Raw genomic sequence first — 27,094 nt, 5'->3', positions numbered from 1 at the left:
AGTGAAAGTGAAAGCACAGCCGCTGTGCTCTGCTTTCACTTTACGGCCGGCAGTCACAGTGCGGGAAGCAGAGACGGCAAGGGACCTGACGGACACCAGAATGTAAGTATGTGCTGTTTGTTTTTTTTTAGTTTAACGCTTGTAACCAGGGTAAACATCGAGCTTAGTTACCCGATGTTTACCCTGGTTACAAGCGAACGCATCGCTGGATCACATCGCTAGATCGCTAGATCGGTGTCACACACACCGATCTAGCGATGACAGCGGGAGATCCAGCGATGAAAGAAAGTTCCATACGATCTGCTACGACGTACGATTCTCAGCAGGATCCCTGATCGCTGCTGCGTGTCAGACACAGCGATATCGTAACGATATCGCTGGAACGTCACGAATCGTACCGTCGTAGCGATCGAAATGTTATAGTGTGACGGTACCCTAAGTGCATTGTCTTCAATCTCTTGATTTTTCTTACCGTTGAAGGTGAAAATTTTGAGACATTTGGGGCATTTTTGGTAGATAGCACCATGTTTTGCTTTTTGTGACTGTCTTACGGGCATTTGTTTTGCATGCATATGAAATGTCGCCATACAGTGTTCAGTAATAATAACATGATACAGTGTTTAATTTACCCTTTAAGAACCCAGATACTTGACAATTTTGCATTTTCCTCTTCTTGTTCCAAGAGCCATATTTTTTTTATTTTTTCATCTATATAGCCGTGTGAGGGCTTCTTTTTTCTTAACCAATCAATGTTTATTGAAAATTTTACATATTAAACAACACATCAGAAAACTTCAGGGCGAGGGGGGAGAGGGAGAATGAAAGAGGAAGACGGGGGGGAGGAAAGGGGATAAGGGGAAAGGTCCAATGCATAACATATTAAAGACCACAATGTAATCAGTACACAATACACAAATACAGTGTCAGATAAAGCAAAAAAAAAAAACAGAATTAGAGAAGCATATAATTTAAATAAGGGAGAGAGCAGACTGGGATATATATGCCGAGGACATCCATGGATCCCACCACGAGAGGACCCTAGCTCTCCTCGATAGACCCTGAGCCATAATAACCTCATAGCAGAAGTGTAAGTCGATCCTGGAGATCAGCTCTGCTCTGGAAGGGACATCCGAGGACTTCCAATGCTTCGCGATACATTGTCTAGCGGCAACTAGGATATTAGAAACTATGGGCCGAAGGGGGGAAGGGAGATCAATGAGGGAGATGCCTAGAACAGCGAGCTGACCACTCAGCACAAGGGGGAGATGGGTCAGATCAACAATCAAAGCTTCCACTTCGCGCCAGAAGACCTGAATCTGCGGGCACGACCACCAGATATGAGAGGAGGACCCCAAGGCGCCACATTTCCTCCAGCAGAGAGTGGCGGAAGCTGGGAAAACCTTCGCCAGGTGGACGGGGGTGAGGTACCAGTGGAGCTGAATTTTTTTCACCTGTTCCAAGTGGCCAAGACAAGACGAGAACCTGGAAGGGTGTACCATAGCAAATTGCCAATCCTCGAGGGGGGCCTCAAAACCCAGCGCGGACTCCCAGGAAGACATGAAAGGAAGCTTGTCAGAAGAACCAAATGAAATGAGGGCTTTAAAGATTATGGAGATGCCATGTGGCACAATAGTGGCCGGTCTGAAGAATCTATGGGCCGGATCCTCTGTCAAAGGCGGGGGCGTCCCGAATGGCCGACATGACCTGAGAAAGCTGCGGATCTGCAGGTATTGAAAGAAGTCAGACTTAGTAAGGGAGAATCTCCCTGAGAGGTCCTCAAACGACAAAATGCCGTCCTAGCCGAAAAGGTCCGCCACCCGGAGCACCCCACGCCTCGTCCAGGAGGAAAGAGAAATGTGGCCGATGGCACACTCCAGAGCCTGCAAAGAAACATAGTCAAACATAAATATTAGATGGGAAGTGCTAAGCAGCGCCCATAGTTTAGAAGCATTCCTAATAGAACGGAGACAGGGGCCCACAAGAGGAACTTGAAGCAGTTGAAGCTCCAAGAGCAATCTAAGCGAGTTTTTGGGGGCAAAATGAGATTCAATCAGAAACCAGGGCAAACATGAGTTCCCCTCCCACCATATTTTAAGGGGCTCAAGGATCGCCGCCCTATAGTAAGACTGCACCGCAGGAGCTCCCAACCCCCCCACAGAGTACGGTAGGGACATGATCCGACGCTTGACCCTATGGGGCTTCTTATTCCAAATAAACCGGTCTATAAGGGATTGAAAAGCTGAAATAAGCTTCAAGGGGATGAAAAGGGGGAGGCACCGAAAAAGGTACATTATTTTGGGAAGGAATAGCATTTTCGCCGTTTGTATGCGGGCCATCCATGAGAGGGACGCACTTGATAATTGCTCCATGCCCTTCCTAACCTCCGAAAGAGTTTCTTCACAATTCATACGGACTATGTTATCTAGCTTAGTTATCCAGATGCCTAGGTACGTAAAGCCCAAGGGAGCCCAAATAAACGCATATTGAGATTGAATTTGAATCTGAAGGGGGGCGGGGAGGAAAAGGGGAAAAATTGTGGATTTGGTCAGATTAAGCTTATAATATGAAACCGCCGAAAACTCAGATAGGATGGAAGTGATCGCGTTCAGTGAGGTTAAGGGTGAGGTGCAGGTCAGGACCACGTCGTCGGCATAGAGACCGATTTTATGTTCAGATCCCCCCACCGCGATTCCCTTTATGTCCGCGCTCTGCCTGACCATGGCAGCCAGAGGCTCCATGACCAGAGCAAAGATGATAGGGGAGAGGGGGCAGCCCTGACGAGTACCATTCTGAATAGGAAAAGTCCGAGACCCGAATCCCGCCGATCGAACCGACGCGCATGGATTGGAATATAATGCCATAACCGCTTTGCCAATCTGCCCGGTGAGCCCAAATCTCTCCAGTGTGAGTTCAATATAACCCCAGTGCACCCTGTCGAACGCCTTTTCGGCATCAAGCGACAGAAATACACTGGGGAGGCTCCCCCTCTCCACCACATCCAAGAGATCTATCAGACGCCTGGTGCCATCCCTGGTCTGTCTGCCAGGAACAAACCCAACTTGGTCGGGGTGGATGAGACTAGGAAGGACCGAGAATAATCTATTGGCCCAGACTTTTGCATAAATCTTAACGTCGCAGTTTAAAAGTGCTATCGGGCGGAAGTTCCCCGGAGATGTTGTGGGTTTCCCTTGTTTGGGGAGAGTCGCAATGGAAGCTTCCAACCCCTCCGCCCTAATACTGCCAACCGACAACCAATTATTAAAAAGGCGCAAAAGATAGGGCGAGAGGACAGAGAAGAACTGAGCATAGTAAAGGAAAGAGAAGCCATCAGGCCCCGGGGAGGAACTCTTATTGGCCTCTCTAACAATCTGCGAGAGTTCAGACTCGACAATGGGAGCGTTTAGGAAAGAGAGCTGCTCCTGGGTGACCGAGGGGAGATTAGCCCTCTCCAAGAAAGCCAAAATTGACTCCCGCGAAGGCTGGGGAATCCCTGGGTCAGACCCGAGGTCATAGAGAGAGGAATAATAAGATGCAAACTCCTCAGCAATCTGAATCGGGTTGCGAACCTGGGAGCCGTCAGACCTGAGCAAAAATGGGATCTTGGATTGAGCCTCTCTCTTCCCAACACGTCTGGCCAGAACAGCACCCGCTCGATCCCCCATTGTGTAAAATTTGGCTCTAGTTTTCCTCAGGGCCTTCTCAGCTTTGTGGAGGAGTAGATTACGAACATGCATTCAGGCCTTAGAAAGGTCAGAGAGAAGCGCTGGGGTAGGAGATAGTTTATGAGCAGACTCCAGACGAGATAATTCGTCTAGGGCTGAATGGAGGGCCGCATTGTACTTCCTCTTAGCCTTTGCCGCCAGCTTAATGAAATCACCCCTAATTACCGCCTTGTGGGCGAACCAGAGGGTGTCATCACCTATGTCAGGAATATCATTGGATTCAAAAAATTCCCCCAAGGCCTCCTCTATACATTGGGAGTTGGATTGGTCAGCAAGGAGATGGGCATTGAGACGCCAGTACGCAGGAGGTCTGATGGCCAAGGGGTCTTTCAGGGTAAGGGACACCGGGGCATGGTCCGACCAGGTGATACTGCCTATATCCGATGAGATGCAGTAAGGAAGAGCCACGTCATTCACCAGCACAAAATCAATCCTGCTATAGGAACCGTGTCTGGGAGACAAAAATGTGTAATCTCTCTCACCACAATGCAGATATCGCCAGACATCATGCAAGTGGAAAGAGTCAGTTAGAGGCCCGATCTCGCATCTAGTCAGGGAAGAGGCAGAGCAGTCAAGAACTCTAGACATTGGGGCATGGAAATCACCAGCAATCAGTTTGTGACCATGTTGGATATTGTGTAGAGTTTTGAAAACGCCCTCCAAAAACTTAAGCTGCCCTACGTTAGGAGCGTAGGTCGAGGCAATAGTATAGGGGGCATTATTAATAAGGCATAGAACCACAATGAATCTACCCAGCGGGTCCGCTATAGAGCGAACCAGCTGAAAGGAGTTGGACCTGCTGAAAAAAATGGCTACTCCCGCCTTTTTTGACGGGCCATTGGCGAAAAACTGATGCGGGAATAAACCTGATTGCATTCTGGGATTATCACATTCCAGCAAGTGAGTTTCCTGAAGACATAAAATATCATGGCGGGATTTGACCAACTGACGCCAGACCACAGACCTCTTGCCCGGTGAGTTGAGGCCATTAACGTTAATTGAATACAGTGAGATACTCATTGAAAAGACATAAAAACAGTTTTACAATCCTCAGACACCGATAGCCTGTGCAAAGGCATAGAAAACATGTGGCCAATAGACTAGGACATAAGTAAGGGCAGACCGGGAACAGGGAGGAGAGAAATAGGGAAACAAACAAGACATACGACAAATAAACCAGTGGACCGAGGTCCATTCAGGGATACCCTGAGTCCAGAAGGTGAGAATCAGAAAAACAGTTCACCTATGGGGCAAACAAATGCTGCGGGAACTCTCAAGAGAGAAACCAACGCAGCTTAAAAAAAACGAAAAAGGAAAAACCAAGTGTATCCGTGCGGGAAAATAGCCAGGAACCATAGTTGCAGTGGGCTCAGGCCACCTCCCAGTCCGGTGTAATGCGGGCCCTGAGACCTCCGCCAGCTCCAGGCTTAGAAAGGTTCACGGAGATCGAGGGGTCTGGAGTCGGGAGACCCCATTTGGAGAGAGCAGAAGCTGCGTGGGACGGAGTTAGGCAGGTGGTGATTGATCCGTCTTTGTGGATGAGCAGCTTGGTAGGGAACCCCCAACGGTACAGGATGCCCTTCTCTCTGAGGATGGTAGTATAGGGGGCAAAGGCCCTCCGCAGGGCCAAAGTACCCGGGGAGAGATCCGGAAAGACTGAGATGCTTGCAAATCTTTCAGGAAGAGCTGGGTTCCTCCTCAGGGCCTGTAGAAAGTCCTCCTTCATTTCAAAAAAGTGTATGCGTGCCAGCACATCTCTGGGGATGGAGGGCCCCAGGCCAGAGGGTTTAGGGATCCTATGCACGCGGTCAATTATGAAGTCCTTTGGCGCGAACTGCGGTAGGGCTGCCGCCATAAAGTCCTGCAGAAATAGCTTCAAATCCCCTGCCAGGACAGATTCCTCAATGCCTCTAAGTTTGACGTTATTTCTCCTGGACCTATCTTCCAGGTCCAGGGCTTTAGATTGTGTTTTAGCGGCCAGGGTTTGCAGGGTCTCATGGGCGTCCCAGAGTTCGTTATGAGAAGAGACTAGCTCCGCCATCTTGCGTTCCAAACGGTCCGTGCGATTACCCAGCTCCGCCACCTCTCCTCTCAGCTCAGCCAGCATAGTGCGCATATCCTCTTGGATGGAGGTTCTGAGGTCTCCAAGTAGACCTTTGAGGAGAGAAGCGGTTACCGGACCATCGGCCGAATCAGACGCCGTACTGCCTGAATTCAACGCTGCTCCGCCTGAATGCGATGCTGCTCCGCCTGGATGCGACGCCGCTCCGCCTGGATGCGACGCCGCAGCGCCCGACTGCGACACCTGAGCGTTGCGTTGTGAAGAGCGGGAAGGCCTGGGGGAGGACGGCGCCATCTTGGATACCGGCGGTGGCTGCGGGGTGGCCGCAAAGAAGTCAGGAATTCTCCTGGAGGGGTCACGGGTGCCAGCTCTGGATTTCCTCATACACTCACCGATGCACCGGGAGCCAGTACCGATGTCGTGGAGGCAAACGAGGACACCGGAGAGGTAGAAATGTGCCGCTTTAAGGTTCCTGGCTGAGGAGCTCCCGCTCTGTGCGACCTACTCCATCGGCAGATAGGCCACGCCCCGAGGGCTTCTTTTTTGTGGGATGAGTTGCACTTTTTAATGGCACTATTCATTTTACTATATAAAAAAGTTGTAAATGGTATGAAATGGTGAAGAAATACATTTCCATCATTGTTTTTTGGGCATTTTGGGGGTAAAAAAAATCACCTGGCGATATGATTCTACAGGTAAGTGATACCAAGGGTTGGATGATGCACGCCTTGCATCCAAAGAGGTCTCGTTACCCTAAAGGGGTTGTCCAGGGACAGTTTATTTTTACTTAAATGCATGTATTTAGGGATAAAAAAAATAATTTTTGCAATTTGTTTTCATTTGTTTGCTTTCTCTATGGTTTGTTTTATGATTATAGTTAGGATTAATAGCTCGATTGTTTCATCATTTAATTTACACGCTGCAGATATTGAACGCCTGATCTCTGGGATCGCGATAGAAACTGGGGAGCAAATAGTGCTAAAGAGGGTTTTATCTGTGATAGAAGGTATTAAAAATGGGGGGGTGCTTGCTTACCTTATATTCCTGCAATTGCAATAATTTCACCATCTGCTGCAAACCACGGGTCACAGACCAGAAGATGGTAGTATGGAGGTAGGCGTTTTTTTCCTGTGCCGCTGCTGGTGATATCCCACGAACGGACCCGAGAGATTGAATTGAATAAAAGCATTTTTTTACTTTGTGGTTTCAAATCTACGCGCTTCAAAGTTATCCAACGTCTCCCTCAGGACACAACCACATTCATGAGTGTGGTTGTGTCCTGAGGAACACTTTGGATAACTGCGAAACTCGTAGATTTTAAACCACGAGATAAAAAAACACTTTTATTCAATTTTTATTTGAAGATATAAAATGTCTTCCTCAGGACACAACCACATTCGTGAGTGTGATTGTGTCCTCAGGAAGACGTTGGATGACTGCGAAACGCGTAGATTTTAAACCATGGTATAAAGACAGCTTTTATTCAATTCCATCGCTCGAGTCTGTTTGTGGGACATCACCAGCAGCGGCGCAGGAAAAAAACGCCTACCTCCACACTACTACTGTCACGGGGCTACCGCGACAGAGAGGTTCCAGAGAACCGCAGCGCTCTGGGCCTTGTTCACACACGATGAACAGAAGCTCTTCTCCTGAATTCTGACCTGGCTGTCTTGTGCCAGCAGGGCAGGAGTTAAACCTTGTTACTGAAGTTACTGAGAGCTATGTCTCTCAGCTGATTTGGTTTTGGTAATCTCTGCTCCTATATAGACTCAGCTTTATCTACAACTGTTGTCAGTGATCAGTTCTGCTGCCTGGCTTGGAGGGAGAAGGAGCGTGTATTAGGAGCTTGGAAGTTTATTTACAGAGATCGGTGTCTGCTATTTTGGTTGCATGTTAAACCTGTTTTCCTTCCTAGTTTTTTCCTTCTCTTCCCTTCTCTGTGTTTCCTCTGTGGTTGTGTGAGCATTTGGTGAGTTTGAGACTTTTAGTTACCTTGTCTGTATACCCTGTTTGATTGCCGTATTTATACACTGGTGCAGTCCGCCTCCCTTGGGGAGAGAGGGGGCCACTGATAGGGTCTGCACAGGAGACAAGGATACGCTGGTGGCTCAGGCCTCCTAACCATTATAGGTACCCCTGAGATAAGGGAAAGCCAGGGCCCCATTATAGTGGCAGGGACAGATGCGGGTCCCAGTACGCCGTCCTGCCCCTTTATCGCCGTTAACGGCGTGACAACTACCTTCTGATCTCTGAGTGTGCTGTGCTTGCACTCTGGATCTGCTATGGACCCTCTGAATTTATTTAGGTCTTAGTCTGTGTACAGTGATTGTTCAAAGAGGCCGCTGTATGACATGTGTGCAGAAATAAGCAGATCACACGCACTCAGATGAAATCCCAGTTCAGTGACCAAATTTAGACAGCTTGTATATTCTATAACTGTCAATGCTTTTAGTGCTCCGTTGAATCAATAAATATGTAGCACTACTTGTCTACAGTGTATAAAGTAAAATGTCCTGGAGAAAGATCTGAAGTTTTGATCCATGGGTGTAGGCATTCTGGGACCCCCAGTGATTCCTGGAATGAAAAAGTACAAGTGCTCTACGACATACCGTGCCACTTTGGTTCCTGTCAGCATTTTTTGGCTCGCTTTGAAGTGTATAAGCCACAGCTTTTTTGTTAATATGGGGCTTGTTCTTCTCTCACTACTATCACTTCTTAGGATTCAGGACTAGAGATGAGCGAAGATGTTCGGAAACGATCGCTGAATCCGACTTTGCCATATCCGTGCCATATTGGTGGCATATTCTTGCCGAATTTATGTTTGATGATCGTTTCTGAACTTATTCCCTCATTTCTCCTCCCAACTCTATTCAGGACCTTACTTGATATTATGGTTGGAGTTTGATCACCGTTACTTTGATGTGAATCTGATTTTACAGAGTTTTTTTTTCCGCTTAAATGAAGACTAAATAAGATGTGGGCCTTGGATATTCCTGTTATCTCAGACCGAAGAAATTGCTTTGCCGGAGTATTGTAATAACTAGCAAACTGTTTCCAAATCTGCAAAACTTGATAACAATTTGCTTGACTATAGCGCTGACGACTCGGAGACCATTGTTTAAATTAGATTTTCTAAAACATTGACCAAACACAGAGAAACTTTTACCATTAAAATGGTAGTAGTGCTAAAAAGACGAAAAAAATAGCCACATAAAACTGTCCAGACTAGAACGACCCAAAATGGTACAAATGAGCATCTAGACAGATCCCGAGCTCAGGATGGGAATAATGCTAGAACCCCCCTGTGGTTACAGAACAATGGACGGTAGGGACACAAAGCAGATGAGGAACACAAGGGTCAGCACACAAGTCAAGCAATCCTAGTGATCAGGTCGGACTGGGTTTCCAAGGGCCCATCAGTAAGAGGCCACTGTTCAACTACATGAAATGTTATCTAATCCTAGCTAACAAATGTACTTATACTTCTATATAATAAAAAACTGAGAAGTTTATTAAATAAATGATGAGATGCTACTCTTGTCTGTACATAGTGAATTGAGTCAACTACTTCTCACATAAGTTTACTTACGCACAAGGCCCCCATGAGCCAGTCCAAGCCTGCTAGTCATTGACTCTCAGATATTTTTTAAATTTGCCACTAGACATTCTAATATCTACCAATAAATGATTGCCTATTGATAATGAACAGCAAAAAAACTTTTTAACCCCTTTCCGACGTTGGGCATAATAGTACACCCACGTCGGAATCCCTCCCTTTTGTGTGGGCTGCAGTGATGAGCCCACATCTTTCCAGGCATATGTCAGCTGTTTTGAACAGCTGACATGTGCCTCTAATATCCATGGGTGGAATCGCGATCCACCCTCGGTTGTTAACCTGTTAAATACCGCTGTCAATCTCTGACAGCACGCCGAAAGCGTGCCGGTAATCCTGCCCATCGGTGACCCCGATCGTGGGTCATCGATAGGTTGGCATGACAACCAGAGGTCTCCCGCAGACCTCTATGGTTGTCATAGCCGGATTGCTATGAGCGCCGCCTGACGGTCGGCGCTCATAGTGAGTGATCATTTCTGCTATATACAGGCGATCTGATCTTCACCTGTGTGTAGCAGAGCCGATCAGACAACTACAGCTTCTAGTCTCCCATGGAGACTATTGAAGCATGCAAAAAATATATATACCGTATATATTTTTACAAATATTAAAAAAATAAAAAATATATAAAAGTTCAAATAATCACCCTTGTGCCCCATTCAAAATAAAACAATAAAAAAATTCAAACTTACACATATTTGGTATCGCCGCATTCAGAATCGCCCGATATAGCAATATAAAAAAAATTAACCCGATCATTAAACAGCGTAATGAGAAAAAATTCCAAACGTCAGAATTACATTTTTTTGGTCGCTGCTACATTGCAATAAAATGCAATAACATAAAAAAATCATATCTACACCAAAATGGTATCAATAAAAACGTTAGCTCGGCACACAAAAAAATAAGCCTTCACACAGCCCAAGATCACTAAAAATGGAGACACTTCAGGTCTCGGAAAATGGTGCAATATTTATTTTTTTTACCAAAGTTTGGATTTTTTTTCACCACTTAAATAAATTCAAAACTTTAACCATGGCATACAAAGCCATCCACAACCTGTCTCCTCCATACATCTATGACCTTGTCTCCTGGTACTTACCTACACGCAACCTCCGATCCTCACAAGATCTCCTTCTCTACTCCCCTCCTATCTCCTCTTCCCACAATCGTATACAAGATTTCTCTCGCGTATCACCCCTACTCTGGAACTCTCTACCACAACATATCAGACTCTCGCCTACCATCGAAACCTTCAAAAAGAGCCTGAAGACCTACTTCTTCCAACAAGCCTACAACCTGCAGTAACCACCGCTCGAACTAGGCCACTGCACGACCAGCTCTATCCTCACCTACTGTATCCTCACCCATCCCTTGTAGATTGTGAGCCTTCGCGGGCAGGGTCCTCACTCCTCCTGTACCAGTTATGACTTGTATTGTTTAAGATTATTGTACTTGTTTTTATTATGTACACCCCTCCTCACATGTAAAGCGCCATGGAATAAATGGTGCTATAATAATAAATAATAATAATAATTTGACTGAAATGGATATTTTATCTGACTACACATATTTTTTTTTTCTACAGTTGGAGCATCAGAGATTGTAGCAGATAATGGACCTTGTATGTCAGAATGTCCAGGTAAATATACAATGTGCAGTAGTAATATGAATGGTAATAATAATATATTATAGGGCTTTGTCTAATAATTTAATACTGTATCTTATTTTTACATATTTTAAACATTTTTTTGTAATTATCATAATGATTTTGTTATCAATTTATTAACAACCAAACTGGGCTACCGAACCCCTCCGTAAGGAAATCTGTGCCCAGGTAAGAAAACTAAATTGAAGTATTACATTTATCACATATCATCAAATAAGTTAAGACGTGACACCAAATTGTGCTATTAATTAAAGTATTAGAAGGCAACTACCACTCCAGCTCTTATTCCCTCCAATGGGATTATTACTCCTAAAAGGATTGCCCATAGTCATGGCTGTCATGTGCATGAAAACCTGCTTCTGCACGGCATGACTACCTTCCCAATGAAAGACCTTTAGCCGACGCTGGTAAACCAAGGGAAATCTGTATTAACAGCAATTCCCAAATATAGAACCACATATCCTCTTTGAAGATTAGGAAATTTCTGGTCAATTGAGGATTTATCAAAGAAAACTTTCTTATGTGCAGTAAGAACTACTAGCTGCCACCATCAATCGTTTATACATGCCGATTGGACACTCATTACAGGTAGAAGATGGCTTCAGGGGTGCAGTTTATAGAGCAAGAGGAATGGAGATATAAATTTTATATATTTAATTCGGATAGGCAAGCAGTTTTTCTAAACAGTATACAAAGATGTTTCAAGATGGGAACAAAACAAAATATGGTATATAGAATCACATAAAATAAAATAGATAACAAAAGAATAGTACTAAACCTGTGTCATGGAAATGGCTCAGAGTTTAGTAGAGGAAAGTACCCCTTTTAGGAAAACAGACAGAAACACAGCAAGCTGTACCTTCCAGGACTGACAAATGAAAGAGACCCAGACTCTGATTTTTATTAGATTGGTGAGCTCATATGTGGGGCTGGTTGTAGGATGTGCTAGGTGTTTTAGAAGTTTACGATCCCCAACGTTGAGGAAATTTTCGCCCTTTAGAGATATTATCATGTTTCCTATCACAATTTTACCTTTCTGTAGAGTTGAAACATGGCAGGGATAGCATCATCCATCTGACCAATATTAAGTTGGAAGTCTTCAGCTGGCCGTAGGGTGATGTGAATAAGTGTGTTATGTTTGTCCCTTCGATGCAACGCTGAAAATATATCTCCCATAAATATCGGATTGATGCAAACCCCAATATTCATCACTGATCACTGGTTCCAGAGAGTCTGGGATAATTATTTGAGGACAGAAAGCCCCTGTACTTCTCCACCTCTGAATATACAAATTCTAGACTTGTTGGCTTGTTCTCATCAGATACCCTGTGGTAATTACCTATTCACAGGAGGTCATACTTCAATGGATGTTAAAGTGTCAGCACTTAGTTATAATTAATCTCATATGTTCAATGTGAGGGTGATATGTCCGCTCTCCGCAGATATCTTTATGGATTTTACAAATTCTCTTTACGACATACATATATGTCTCGCTTCCTTTGGATGAAACTGACACCCAGAAAAAGTGAGAACTGCTGCTGTTCTCTGACTCCCTCCAGATGTTAGTTACGTCTGAAGGAAGTGAGAGTGAAGCAGCTACTGATTGGCTGCAGGGCTCACGTGACATTCCATGTCGGTCCCAGGAGATTAGGCGCCGACATTGCCGGACCACAACTACACCAGAGGTGAGTAAAACTGTTATTACTTTACATGGTGGAAATATGGTGTTTACGAACAGCTTGTCCAGGTAGAGGACAACCCTTTTATGGCATTTTTGCTCCTCCCAAAAAAAAGATGCCGTGAAAAAGTATACAACAAATTTTTCCAAAACCACTGTGTGTTAAGACACTCTTTAGTGGCAAGATGTTCCGACTTTTAAAATAAATACTGCACTTTCCTTTCCATGAAACGTGAACGTTTTCATTTACAAAACAGTTTTTTTGTTCATCAGTACCAAATTAATCTGGGAATTGCATCATATCAGCTTTATTTCTTTATATGAAACATCTACTATATAATTGTCTAAGGGTCACTTCCGTCTGTCTGTCCTTCTGTCACGGTTATTCATTTGCTGATTGGTCGAAAAAAATGGCCGCTCCTTGCTCCCCGCAGTCAGTGTTCGGCGTCCGCAAACTCTCCTCCGGTCAGCGCTCGCACAGGGTTAATGGCAGCGTTGACCACGGTGTAACGCACTCGGTTAACGCTGCTATTAACCCTGTGTGACCACCATTTTACTATTCATGCTGCCTATGCAGCATGAATAGTAAAAATATCTAATGTTAAAAATAAAAAAAAAATAAAAAATAGTTACATACTCACCCTCCGGTGGCCCCCACGGATCAGGGACCGGCCTTTTCCGCTCTGCGCGACGTCCCGGTGACCGCTGCATATATTGCGGTCTCGCGAAATGATGACGTACGGTCTCGTGAGACCGCTACGTCATCATCGCGCGAGACCACAATGCACTCTTGGGACCGGACCGCGCGCCAAGCATCGGGAACCGGCCGCTTCGATCCAGAGGCTCCAGGAGGTGAGTATGTAACTATTTTTTATTTTAATTCTTTCTTTTAACAGGGATAGGGTGCATACTACGTGACTATGCTGTATACTATGTGACTGGGCAATATACTACATGGCTCTGTGCTGTATACTACGTGACTATGCTATATACTATGTGACTGGGCAATATACTATGTGGCTCTGTGCTGTATACTACGTGACTGTGCTGTATACTATGTGGCTCTGTGCTGTATACTACGTGGCTCTGTGCTGTATACTACGTGGCACTGTGCTATATACTATGTGGCTCTGTGCTGTATACGACGTAGCTCTGTGCTGTATACTAAGTGGCTCTGTGCTGTATACTACATGGCTCTGTGATGTATACTACGTGGCTCTGTGCGTAGCTGGGCAATATACTATGTGACTGGGCAATATACTATGTGAACTACGTGGCTGGGCAATGTACTACGTGGCTGGGCAATATACTGTGTGGCTGGGCAATATACTACGTAGCTGGGCAATATACTACATGACTGGGCAATATACTACATGACTGAGCAATATACTACGTGACTGAGCAATATACTACATGACTGTGCAATATACTACGTGGCTGGGCAATATACTACGTGGCTGGGCAATATACTACGTGACTGGGCAATATACTACGTAGCTGGGCAATATACTACATGACTGGGCAATATACTACATGACTGAGCAATATACTACGTGACTGAGCAATATACTACATGACTGTGCAATATACTACGTGGCTGGGCAATATACTACGTGGCTGGGCAATATACTACGTGACTGGGCAATATACTACGTGGCTGGGCAATATACTACGTGACTGGGCAATATACTACGTGGCTGGGCAATATACTACGTGACTGGGCAATATACTACGTGACTGAGCAATATACTACATGACTGTGCAATATACTACGTGGCTGGGCAATATACTACGTGGCTGGGCAATATACTACGTGACTGGGCAATATACTACGTGGCTGGGCAATATACTACGTGACTGGGCAATATACTACGTGGCTGGGCAATATACTACGTGACTGGGCAATATACTACGTGACTGGGCAATATACTACGTGAGTGGGCAATATACTACATGGCTGGGCAATATACTACGTGACTGGGCAATATACTACGTGACTGGGCAATATACTATGTGACTGGGCAATATACTACGTGACTGGGCAATATACTACGTGACTGGGCAATATACTACATGACTGAGCAATATACTACGTGACTGAGCAATATACTACATGACTGTGCAATATACTACGTGGCTGGGCAATATACTACGTGGCTGGGCAATATACTACGTGACTGGGCAATATACTACGTGACTGGGCAATATACTACGTGGCTGGGCAATATACTACGTGGCTGGGCAATATACTACGTGACTGGGCAATATACTACATGACTGGGCAATATACTACGTGACTGAGCAATATACTACATGACTGTGCAATATACTACGTGGCTGGGCAATATACTACGTGGCTGGGCAATATACTACGTGACTGGGCAATATACTACGTGGCTGGGCAATATACTACGTGACTGGGCAATATACTACGTGGCTGGGCAATATACTACGTGACTGGGCAATATACTACGTGACTGGGCAATATACTACGTGAGTGGGCAATATACTACATGGCTGGGCAATATACTACGTGACTGGGCAATATACTACGTGACTGGGCAATATACTATGTGACTGGGCAATATACTACGTGACTGGGCAATATACTACGTGACTGGGCAATATACTACGTGGCTGGGCAATATACTACGTGACTGGGCAATATACTACGTGGCTGGGCAATATACTACGTGGCTGGGCAATATACTACGTGACTGGGCAATATACTATGTGACTGGGCAATATACTATGTGGACATGCATATTCTAGAATACCCAATGCGTTAGAATCGGGCCACCATCTAGTCTGAAATAAACTTCTGAGTCGTCTGCATGGATGTGTTATACTGTATATGCAATGTTTCACTGCGTTTTGTATTTGCCTATAAAAACTAAAGTTTATTATTGTATAAACTGTAATTCCTGCCATAAAAGCTGTACCGAAAGCAATTTGTTTCCCCACAATGAAACCAAACATCTGATTGAAATAATATTGAGTTTGGAAATGTTTCATTAATACTTAATGTGTTTTTGTGCAGAATAATTCATTTAGGATCATTTTCAGAGCAAAATATAACGCACATGTTAAAAAGGGGTCGTATAAGATTAACCCCTCTGTGACCTTAGACGTACTATCCCGTCGAGGTGCCCTGGGCTTATCTGACCCTGGACGGGATAGTACGTCATAGCGATCGGCAGCGCTCACGGGGGGAGCGCCGCCGATCGCGGCCGGGTGTCAGCTGCTTATCGCAGCTGACATCCGGCACTATGTGCCAGGAGCGGTCACGGACCGCCCCCGGCACATTAACCCCTGGCACACCGCGATCAAAGATGATCGCGATGTGCCGGCGGTGCAGGGAAGCACCGCGCAGGGAGGGGGCTCCCTGCGGGCTTCCCTGAGCCCCCCGCAGCAACGCGATGTGATCGCGTTGCTGCGAGGGTCTCCTCACCTCCCTCCCTGCTCGAGCCCCGGATCCAAGATGGCCGCGGATCCGGGTCCTGCAGGGAGGGAGGTGTCTTCACAGAAGCCTGCTCAGAGCAGGCACTGTGAAGCAGCCTGCACTCCTATCAGATCAGTGATCTGACAGAGTGCTGTGCAAACTGTCAGATCACTGATCTGTGATGTCCCCCCCGGGACAAAGTAAAAAAGTAAAAAAAAAAATTTCCAAATGTGTAAAAAAAATAAAAAAAAATATTCCAAAATAATGAAAAAAAAAAAAAAATATTATTCCCATAAATACATTTCTTCATCTAAATAAAAAAAACAAAACAATAAAAGTACACATATTTAGTATCGCCGCGTCCGTAACGACCCGACCTATAAAACTGTCCCACTAGTTAACCCCTTCAGTAAACACCGTAAGAAAAAAAAAAAAAAAAACGAGGCAAAAAACAACGCTTTATTATCATACCGCCGAACAAAAAGTGGAATAGCACGCGATCAAAAGGACAGATATAAATAACCATGGTACCGCTGAAAGCGTCATATTGTCCCGCAAAAAAAGAGCCGCCATACAGCATCATCAGCAAAAAAATAAAAAAGTTATAGTCCTGAGAATAAAGCGATGCAAAAATAATTATTTTTTCTGTAAAATAGTTTTTATCGTATAAAAGCACCAAACCATAAAAAAATGATATAAATGAGGTATCGCTGTAATCGTACTGACCCGAAGAATAAAACTGATTTATCAATTTTACCAAACGCGGAACGGTATAAACGCCTCCCCCAATAGAAATTCATGAATAGCTGGCTTTTGGTCATTCTTCCTCACAAAAATCGGAATAAAAAGCGATAAAAAAATGTCACGTGCCCAAAAATGTTTTCAATAAAAACGTCAACTCGTCCCGCAAAAAACAAGACCTCACATGACTCTGTGGACCAAAATATGGAAAAATTATAGCTCTCAAAATGTGGTATTGCAAAAAATATTTTTTGCAATAAAAAGGGTCTTTCAGTGTGTGACGGCTGCCAATCATAAAAATCCGCTAAAAAACCCGCTATAAAAGTAAATCAAACCCCCCTTCATCACCCCCTTAGTTAGGGAAAAATAAAAAAAAATGTATTTATTTCCATTTTCCCATTAGGGCTAGGGTTAGGGCTAGGATTAGGGTTAGGGTTAGGGTTAGGGCTAGGGTTAGGGCTAGGGTTAGGGCTAGGGTTAGGGCTAGGGCTAGGGTTAGGGCTAGGGTTAGGGCTAGGGTTAGGGCTAGGGCTAGGGTTAGGGCTAGGGTTAGGGCTAGGGTTAGGGTTAGGGCTAGGGTTAGGGCTAGGGCTAGGGTTAGGGTTAGGGTTGGGGCTACAGTTAGGGTTGGGGCTAAAGTTAGGGTTAGGGTTTAGATTACATTTACAGTTGGGAATAGGGTTGGGATTAGGGTTAGTGGTGTGTCAGGGTTAGAAGTGTGGTTAGGGTTACCGTTGGAATTAGGGTTAGGGGTGTGTTTAGATTAGGGTTTCAGTTATAATTGGGGGGTTTCCACTGTTTCGGCACATCAGGGGCTCTCCAAACACGACATGGCGTCCGATCTCAATTCCAGCCAATTCTGCGTTGAAAAAGTAAAACAGTGCTCCTTCCCTTCCGAGCTCTCCTGTGTGCCCAAACAGGGGTTTACCCCAACATATGGGGTATCAGCGTACTCAGGACAAATTGGACAACAACTTTTGTGGACCAATTTCTCCTGTTACCCTTGGGAAAATACAAAACTGGGGGCTAAAAAATAATTTTTGTGGGAAAACAAAAAGATTTTTTATTTTCACGGCTCTGCGTTATAAACTGTAGTGAAACACTTGGGGGTTCAAAGTTCTCACAACACATCTAGATAAGTTCATTGAGGGGTCTAGTTTCCAATATGGGGTCACTTGTGGGGGGTTTCTACTGTTTAGGTACATTAGGGGCTCTGCAAACGCAATGTGACGCCTGCAGACCAATCCATCTAAGTCTGCATTCCAAATGATGCTCCTTCCCTTCCGAGCCCTCCCATGCGCCCAAACGGTGGTTCCCCCCCACATATCGGGTATCAGCGTACTCAGGACAAATTGGACAACAACATTTAGGGTCCAATTTCTCCTGCTAACCTTGGAAAAATACAAAACTGGGGGCTAAAATATAATTTTTGTGGAAAAAAAAATATTTTTTATTTGCATGGCTCTGCGTTATAAACTGTAGTGAAATACTTGGGGGTTCAAAGCTCTCACAACACATCAAGATGAGTTCCTTAGGGGGTCTACTTTCCAAAATGGTGTCACTTGTGGGGGGTTTCTACTGTTTAGGTACATTAGGGGCTCTGCAAACGCAATGTGACGCCTGCAGACCATTCCATCTAAGTCTGCATTCCAAATGATGCTCCTTCCCTTCCGAGCCCTCCCATGCGCCCAAACGGTGGTTCCCCCCCACATATCGGGTATCAGCGTACTCAGGACAAATTGGACAACAACATTTAGGGTCCAATTTCTCCTGCTAACCTTGGAAAAATACAAAACTGGGGGCTAAAATATAATTTTTGTGGGAAAACAAAAATATTTTTTATTTGCATGGCTCTGCGTTATAAACTGTAGTGAAATACTTGGGGGTTCAAAGCTCTCACAACACATCAAGATGAGTTCCTTAGGGGGTCTACTTTCCAAAATGGTGTCACTTGTGGGGGGTTTCTACTGTTTAGGTACATTAGGGGCTCTGCAAACGCAATGTGACGCCTGCAGACCATTCCATCTAAGTCTGCATTCCAAATGATGCTCCTTCCCTTCCGAGCCCTCCCATGCGCCCAAACGGTGGTTCCCCCCCACATATCGGGTATCAGCGTACTCAGGACAAATTGGACAACAACATTTAGGGTCCAATTTCTCCTGCTAACCTTGGAAAAATACAAAACTGGGGGCTAAAATATAATTTTTGTGGGAAAACAAAAATATTTTTTATTTGCATGGCTCTGCGTTATAAACTGTAGTGAAATACTTGGGGGTTCAAAGCTCTCACAACACATCAAGATGAGTTCCTTAGGGGGTCTACTTTCCAAAATGGTGTCACTTGTGGGGGGTTTCTACTGTTTAGGTACATTAGGGGCTCTGCAAACGCAATGTGACGCCTGCAGACCATTCCATCTAAGTCTGCATTCCAAATGGCGCTCCTTCCCTTCCGAACCCTCCCATGCGCCCAAACGGTGGTTCCCCCCCACATATGGGGTATCAGCGTACTCAGGACAAATTGGACAACAACTTTTGGGGTCCAATTTCTCCTGTTACCCTAGGGAAAATACAAAACTGGGGGCTAAAAAATAATTTTTGTGGGAAAAAAATTTTGTTTTATTTTTATGGCTCTGCATTATAAACTTCTGTGAAGCCCTTGGTGGGTCAAAGTGCTCACCACACATCCAGATAAGTTCCTTAGGGGGTCTACTTTCCAAAATGGTGTCACTTGTGGGGGGTTTCAATGTTTAGGCACATCAGTGGCTCTCCAAACGCAACATGGCGTCCCATCTCAATTCCTGTCAATTTTGCATTGAAAAGTCAAACGGCGCTCCTTCCCTTCCGAGCTCTCCCATGCGCCCAAACAGTGGTTTACTGCCACATATGGGGTATCAGCGTACTCGGGACAAATTGGACAACAACTTTTGAGGTCCAATTTCTTCTCTTACCCTTGGAAAAATAAAAAATTGGGGGCAAAAATATTATTTTTGTGAAAAAATATGATTTTTTATTTTTACGGTTCTGCATTATAAACTTCTGTGAAGCACTTGGTGGGTCAAAGTGCTCACCACACCTCTAGATAAGTTCCTTAGGGGGTCTACTTTCCAAAATGGTGTCACTTGTGGGGGGTTTCAATGTTTAGGCACATCAGTGGCTCTCCAAACGCAACATGGCGTCCCATCTCAATTCCTGTCAATTTTGCATTGAAAAGTCAAATAGCGCTCCTTCCCTTCCGAGCTCTCCCATGCGCCCAAACAGTGGTTTACTGCCACATATGGGGTATCAGCGTACTCAGGACAAATTGGACAACAACTTTTTGGGTCCAATTTCTCCTGTTACCCTTGGTAAAATAAAACAAATTGGAGCTGAAGTAAATTTTTTGTGTAAAAAAGTTAAATGTTCATTTTTATTTAAACATTCCAAAAATTCCTATTAAACACCTGAAGGGTTAATAAACTTCTTGAATGTGGTTTTGAGCACCTTGAGGGGTGCAGTTTTTAGAATGGTGTCACACTTGGGCATTTTCTATCATATAGACCCCTCAAAATGACTTCAAATGAGACGTGGTCCCTAAAAAAAAATGGTGTTGTAAAAATGAGAAATTGCTGGTCAATTTTTAACCCTTATAACTCCCTAACAAAAAAAAAAATTGGTTCCAAAATTATGCTGATGTAAAGGAGACATGTGGGAAATGTTACTTATTAAGTATTTTGTGTGACATATCTCTGTGATTTAATTGCATAAAAATTCAAAGTTTGAAAATTGCGAAATTTTCAAAATTTTCGCCAAATTTCCGTTTTTTTCACAAATAAACGCAGGTACTATCAAAGAAATTTTACCACTATCATGAAGTACAATATGTCACGAGAAAACAATGTCAGAATCACCAGGATCCGTTGAAGCGTTTCGGAGTTATAACCTCATAAAGGGACAGTGGTCAGAATTGTAAAAATTGGCCTGGTCATTAACGTGCAAACCACCCTTGGGGGTAAAGGGGTTAAAAAAGGTCTTGGTTTTGTTTTTATTTTGGACAATAGTAGCCAAAAGTCATATTTAAAATTGGAGATTTACACTGAGGTTATCTAATAAATCTCCGAAAAGTATCTCTGTAGCTTCATCGAAACACTAGGAAGGTGCAGGATCTACAATAGTCATAGCATTTTCTGAATATGCTTATACTCATTGTTTTATTCCTGACGGTAAGGAAGTTCCTTCTACTTTTCGCTCTTTTAGGTACCGGTCAGCTGGCGTTCCAGAAGGGATACAAATACACATACAGCTATTCTGCCATCACCGAAACATTTTTACAAGGAACGTCTGGCAGGAGCCTTCTGAAACTACAATTCTTTGTTCAGATAGAAGTTGTGGGAAAATGTCAGATGCTTTTAAAGGTGGATACTGTCTTTTATTTTTTTAATTCTCATCTTTCAAAGTACTGAACTAATACCAGACATAGTACAAAAGTGATGGTGCTCTCCGAATCACCCACTATGGATTAATTATTAGTTTTATTGGGATGCCCTTCACAGTAAAGTCAACTTTCTCCTATACTGTACTTAGAAAATAGATGTGGAAACTTCCATGTTACCCTAGAAGCAATGCTAGGGCAGAATTTGGCATCTGACAGAGGCAGTGCCATACGCCATGATATAATTCCATACTACAAAGACAAAGAGGCTTCATCTTATCACAGTACAGACACTGTTCACACAGTTTGGTCGCACGTAATCGAATTTAATTTTAACATTTTGGTAATTTGTAGCAGCTCTCTGCTTTAGATTGAAGGGCATCGTGGGTTGGTTAAATATCCTTTATTAAAAAATAAATTGGACTACTGCAGTAAAGAGATTCTGTCTAATTTCACAATACAGACTGTACACATTATTAAATGGATCTTAGACCTGATGAGACTAGTGTGTTTACTTTGAAAATCAATCTCAGTATGGTCAAGGTGCCGTGATAAACCAATTTTGACAGTGGGTGAAAACTCAAAGCGGGGCCCTAAATGCTATCATTTTGCATCATCACATAGGATATTTTATGGTGCGTTTTTAAAAGTCAATTTTAGAGCATTAAACAAGCTCCCATTGAATATATTCAGGCATTTTGGCGCTTGTTTTCCAAGCCTCTTTAGACAATAATAATGATGGGAACAGAATGATTCCTAATACGCACATCACGTGCTTACGGGGGCAAGGTGCTGTCGACAGTGACACTCTAGTGGACATGCAAGGCTAACTCCTCCTCTTAATCTCCTACATATGTCAGAGTGAAGAACCTTTGGTGACATGACCATGATGTCACCAAAGGTCCTTCTACCCTTATAACCTTCGAAATTGCACTGATAATGCAGGACTGGCATTATCAGAGCAGTTTGAGGCTTGTAAAAGATGGGAGCCCTTTTGGCAGTTAACCACTTTTCAGTCCTGAGATTAGATTTATAATCCTAATATTAGGATGAACATTTTATAAATCCAGCAATAGAATGAAAAAGCTCATGAGTCCGAGAGTATTCACTCTCAGCTCAGCCTGCCTGCCTGACAGCTGCAGCTTGTACTGAGCAGTGTAAGATCTCAGCAGGAGGAAGGACACTGAGGTTCTGCCAGTCGGGCTAGGTGGGTAGAGATTGGATTAAACTTTCATGAAGGATTGTACAGCCATTCCGAAATGGATTATCAAAATAGATACACCAGCTTCATTGAGTCTATTTAATAATATATGCGGCTTGCATTGTGAAATCTGTTGACAAATCCACTTTAATCCCTGTTTAAACTGATACTAAACAACACCCTGCTAATTAGACATAACAAAAAAAATAACCCACATTTACTAATGCTCTCTAAACAGTGTCCTGTGTGCCATCGGACACTATTTTTTTTATTTAAAGCGAACCTGTCATCAGTCATTTAATGAGTAAACTACAGGCAATGTCAGGTTGGAGTTGTTAAACTGATTAAAATGATACCTGGATTGAAGAAATCCATTTTGTGGCTCATGTTCAATTTGTGTTAGAAGTTTTCAGTTAATGAGATTCTCGCCCTTCGGGGGGTCTTTTTTTTGGTGCCCTGGCCTCATCATAATCATTGTGGCTTAAATGACAGGTCACTGAACCTTCAGTGACCTGTCTACTATTTTAAATACTGCGCAGTTAATATTCTGATCTTTAAATAAAAAAATGTAACTCCAGCAAAATGGCGTCGTCGCATGCACAGTAGCATCTATCGCTTTTGCTGGAGCCAAATTTTTTTTTTGCTCCAAAAAAAAAAAAGACAGTGGAGCAAGCGTAGTAGCATCTATCTGTATGTGATGCCCTTAATCTGCGCAAGCCCCAACCACTTTATTTTTTAAAGACCAAAATATTAACTGTGCAAGCGCAGTACTTAAAATGGGAGCCAGGTCACTGAAGGTTCAGTTAAGCCACAATGATAATTATGAGGCCAGAACACCAAAAAAGAGTCCTCCCCCCCCCCCCCCGGGGATGAGAATCTCATTAACTGAAAACTGCAAATACACAAGAACCACAAGATGGATTTCTTCATTTTAATCAATATAACAGCGCCAACCTGACAATGCCTGTAGTTTACTTAGCAAAATCGTGACAGATTTGCGTTAAGTTATGACAACTTTCATATGACTTACTTTATCCTATTAACTTGCTCCTAAATACTGGCACTTGCCATTAATAAATTTGGTCATTGTTAGCCATTTTTTTTGCTGCAGACACATTTATAAATTTGGGACAATATCTAATAAACACATTAAAGTTACAAATTAGGAAGCAGCAGAACCAATCTAACATATGCAATCTGTCTTAGGAAATCCCTATAACTTACACTTATGATCTTGGATCTGTAATAGGGTTATGCAATATACATTTGTGCTCTACTCAAGAGGTACAGATATTTCTTCACTGTACTTATTTCTGTTTCTTGTGTAGCTACAGCACATTCCAGACTTTATTATATAATGTGCTCCTTTATTTGTGTTTTTATTTTATTTTTTTTAGATTCACAATGCACACTTGAAGGCAAATTTGACGACGCAGCAGGATTCACAAAAGGAATTCCATGAGTTAAGGTGATAAAAGAAGTAATACAGTATAGTGATTTATATTCTTATCATAGAACGAATAGATGGATAGACAGATAGATTTCACTATACAGCATTTTCGTGACTGACGGATGTTCTACCAAACATCTTGTGAGAAATTTGGCTCCGAAGTCAGGGCAGCAGATTCCCATGGCCAAATTGTTAAAGGGGGTATGATTCATGGGTGGTTTTTACGTGATAAGGGGACATTTTCTAAAATAGAAGTGTTATATAGTATACCCCTTTAAAGGGAACCTGTCACCCCCAAAATCGATGTTGAGGTAAGCTCACCGCCATCAGGGGCTTATCTACAGCATTCTGTAATGCTGTAGATAAGCCCCCGATGTTACCTGAAAGAGGAGAAAAAGAAGTTAGATTATACTCACCCAGGGGCGGTCCCGCTGCTGGTCCGGTCAAATGGGTGTCTCAGGTCCGCTCCGGCGCCTCCTATCTTCATTCCATGATGTCCTCTTCTGGTCTTCATGCCGCTTCTCCAGCGCAGGCGTACTTTGTCTGCCCTGTTGAGGGCAGAGCAAAGTACTGCAGTGCGCAGGCGCCGGGCCTCTCTGACCTTTCCGGCGCGGAGAGAAGACCAGAAGAGGATGTCATAGAATGAAGATGGGAGGCACCAGAGCTGACCTGAGGCACCCATCGGAGCAGGACCGCCCCTGGGTGAGTATAATCTAACATCTTTTTCTCCTCTTTCAGGTAACATCGGCGGCTTATCTACAACATTACAGAACGCTGTAGATAAGCTCCTGATGACGGTGAGCTTACCTCACCATCGATTTTGGGGGTGACAGGTTCCCTTTAAATAAAGTCCCAATGTAGTGCCCTTTGGAGTTAGAGTGATTTTCCACTTAGGATGGCAAAAAAATACAGGCATACACAGAGGTATTTGAAAAACTTTTGACACAAGGAGGCAATGAGCTTGAAAGTACACAGTCTTACCTGACAAAAGATACCCGATGGTTTCACAGCTTGACTTGAACAAAGGAAAAACAGTTGGCCATTTACAACAATTTGCTGACACTTGAAATAATATTTTGACATTTGTGATCATTTAAAGAGGACTTACCCCCAATCTGTTTTCTTATATTTTATGTAGGAATAGAATGGGCAGCCTCAGACTGATGAATTTTGTAATCATCACCTATTTACAAAAGAGATAGCAAGTGTTCCTAGTGCCCCCGACTTTCTAGCAAAAGTTGAGTTTGAACTTCGGGGTTGTAAGTTCTGACATTCAGAACAGGATCCCATAATCCACCATAGCCCTTCTGCTTGGAAAGAGCAAGATCTCACTTTTTTGCAATAAGTGAGTCCTGCCGTATACTTTACTAAGCTGTTACCAAACAGTAATTTCTCTAATAATGTTACTGCTTGGTTCCAGCTTAGTAAACTATGGGGCAGCACTGGTTTGGTGCAAATAACGAGATCTCACAAAATCTTGCCTTTTCACAGCGAAGAGGGCTGAGGATGGTTGAAAGATCCTGCTCTACATGCCAAGATCCCACAACCTGGAAGTTTGGACTTGGCTTTAGCTGGAAACTCGAGTCCTTTAGACGACATTAGAGACATTTGGGACCTCTTATATTAATAGAAGCTGTTTAATAAAACCAACAGTCTGGAGCTGCCTACTCTTTTCTTAGATAAAAATGGCAGCCCAAAACACCTTCACACCCCCTTGTTTTCCTTCAATCAACATCCCCCTCTTCTTTGACAGCTATGGCTTCCTAGGCCAGAGAAGGGAGGAGATGGCTGAAAACAAGCAGGTGGGAAGGTGTATTTATAAGATTAGCCCCTCCGCAAAGCACCGAGCACCTGTACTTGGTTTGAACCATCATTCTGTGCTGACAGAGTCCCATTAATGATAATCTGCTGGCACTTTCCTCAGCAGCACCTCCATCACTCCACAACTATCTCGGTGTCACAATCCCAGTAACTCAGTAAACACAGTTGTGTCAGTATCAACCTCTATCACAGTCATCTCTTGATGGCTACAACAGGTGCTACAGCCTGACAGTCTTTCACTCAGTGTCTCCTAGTCTTCTCTAACATTACACTCAGACCTCAATATACAGACTCTTTTGGTGTAGCTATGTCCATGCTCATCTCTGGTGGCTATTTCTTTACCCTATTTAGTTGGTGGACTCTTCACAGGTTGCAGTTTGGCTAGACGGCAAGAACGTCTTTCTCTGTTTGTGGGTAACTTTAATCTGGATCTTATAACAGTGGCGTAGTATGCCAACATGGGTGGTGCACGCCTACCATCCACTTCTCTCGAAAGATCCCTCAAACATGTCTCAAGCATAGTTGTTGGCAGAATTGTGAAACCCCTACATTACTGCTACATCCCTGGGTTTCTTATGTTTCGTCCTCACGTAAGTGACCTAGCAATGTAGCAATCAGGTGTAATATGGTGTGGGATAGACTGGAGCCACTGGGAAAATACATGTAAAGAAAGATGGAAGGGTAGATGGATGAATAGATCATAGACCGATGGTAGACACTGTAAGTAGATGTGATATGTTCTGTTGAATACTTTCTTATAATCATCTCTTTAAAAAGTTCTATGAATGACCAATCCTGTGGATAGGTGATGAACGTAATTCCTGGGGGGAAGAAAACCTTCAAGACGATCAGCTAAAGTGCACATAATCGTTTTTCTTGTTTGCTGATAACAGGGACAATCTAGAAAAGCATCCCCTCCAGTTTACATACCACGATGGGAAAATCACAAGGATATGTCCAGTGCGAGAGGAAAAGACATGGGCTCTCAATGTCAAGAGAGGAATTCTGAGTGTTCTGCAGGGTAATCTTAAAGCACCTTCTGCTGGACGGACCATTGAGGAGGTAACATATCCATCTGCTTACTTATTAGCAATGTTGGTCTACTCATCCATCGTTCTTCTCTCCTACCATTGACATTCCATGTTTTCCTCTTCACTGTAGGACACTAGTATTTCTGATTATTCCGGCATCTGTCTGTGAGTGTGGGATACTGGAAAGATCCCTCCAGCTGTATACTCCAGAGGGATCACCTTTGGAGTTAGCTGAATGACTTCGCTGTGTACATGTT

General features: G+C 43.7%; 1 protein-coding gene across 1 annotated transcript in view; it reads left to right on the top strand.

Moving 5' to 3' along the window:
* Positions 1-27,094, top strand: part of LOC138646122 (uncharacterized) — a 437,282-nt gene that overhangs the window by 3,547 nt on the left and 406,641 nt on the right. Inside the window, exons 2-5 of the mRNA XM_069735585.1 lie at positions 10,986-11,039; positions 21,160-21,317; positions 23,933-24,003; positions 26,700-26,868. Coding sequence (XP_069591686.1) covers positions 10,986-11,039; positions 21,160-21,317; positions 23,933-24,003; positions 26,700-26,868 — 452 coding nt within the window. The remainder of the gene's footprint in view (positions 1-10,985; positions 11,040-21,159; positions 21,318-23,932; positions 24,004-26,699; positions 26,869-27,094) is intronic.

Source organism: Ranitomeya imitator, chromosome 7 (assembly GCF_032444005.1).
Source record: "Ranitomeya imitator isolate aRanImi1 chromosome 7, aRanImi1.pri, whole genome shotgun sequence".
NCBI lineage: Eukaryota > Metazoa > Chordata > Amphibia > Anura > Dendrobatidae > Ranitomeya > Ranitomeya imitator.
Note: the sequence above shows the minus strand (reverse complement) of the source record. Positions and strands in the feature narration are given on the sequence as shown.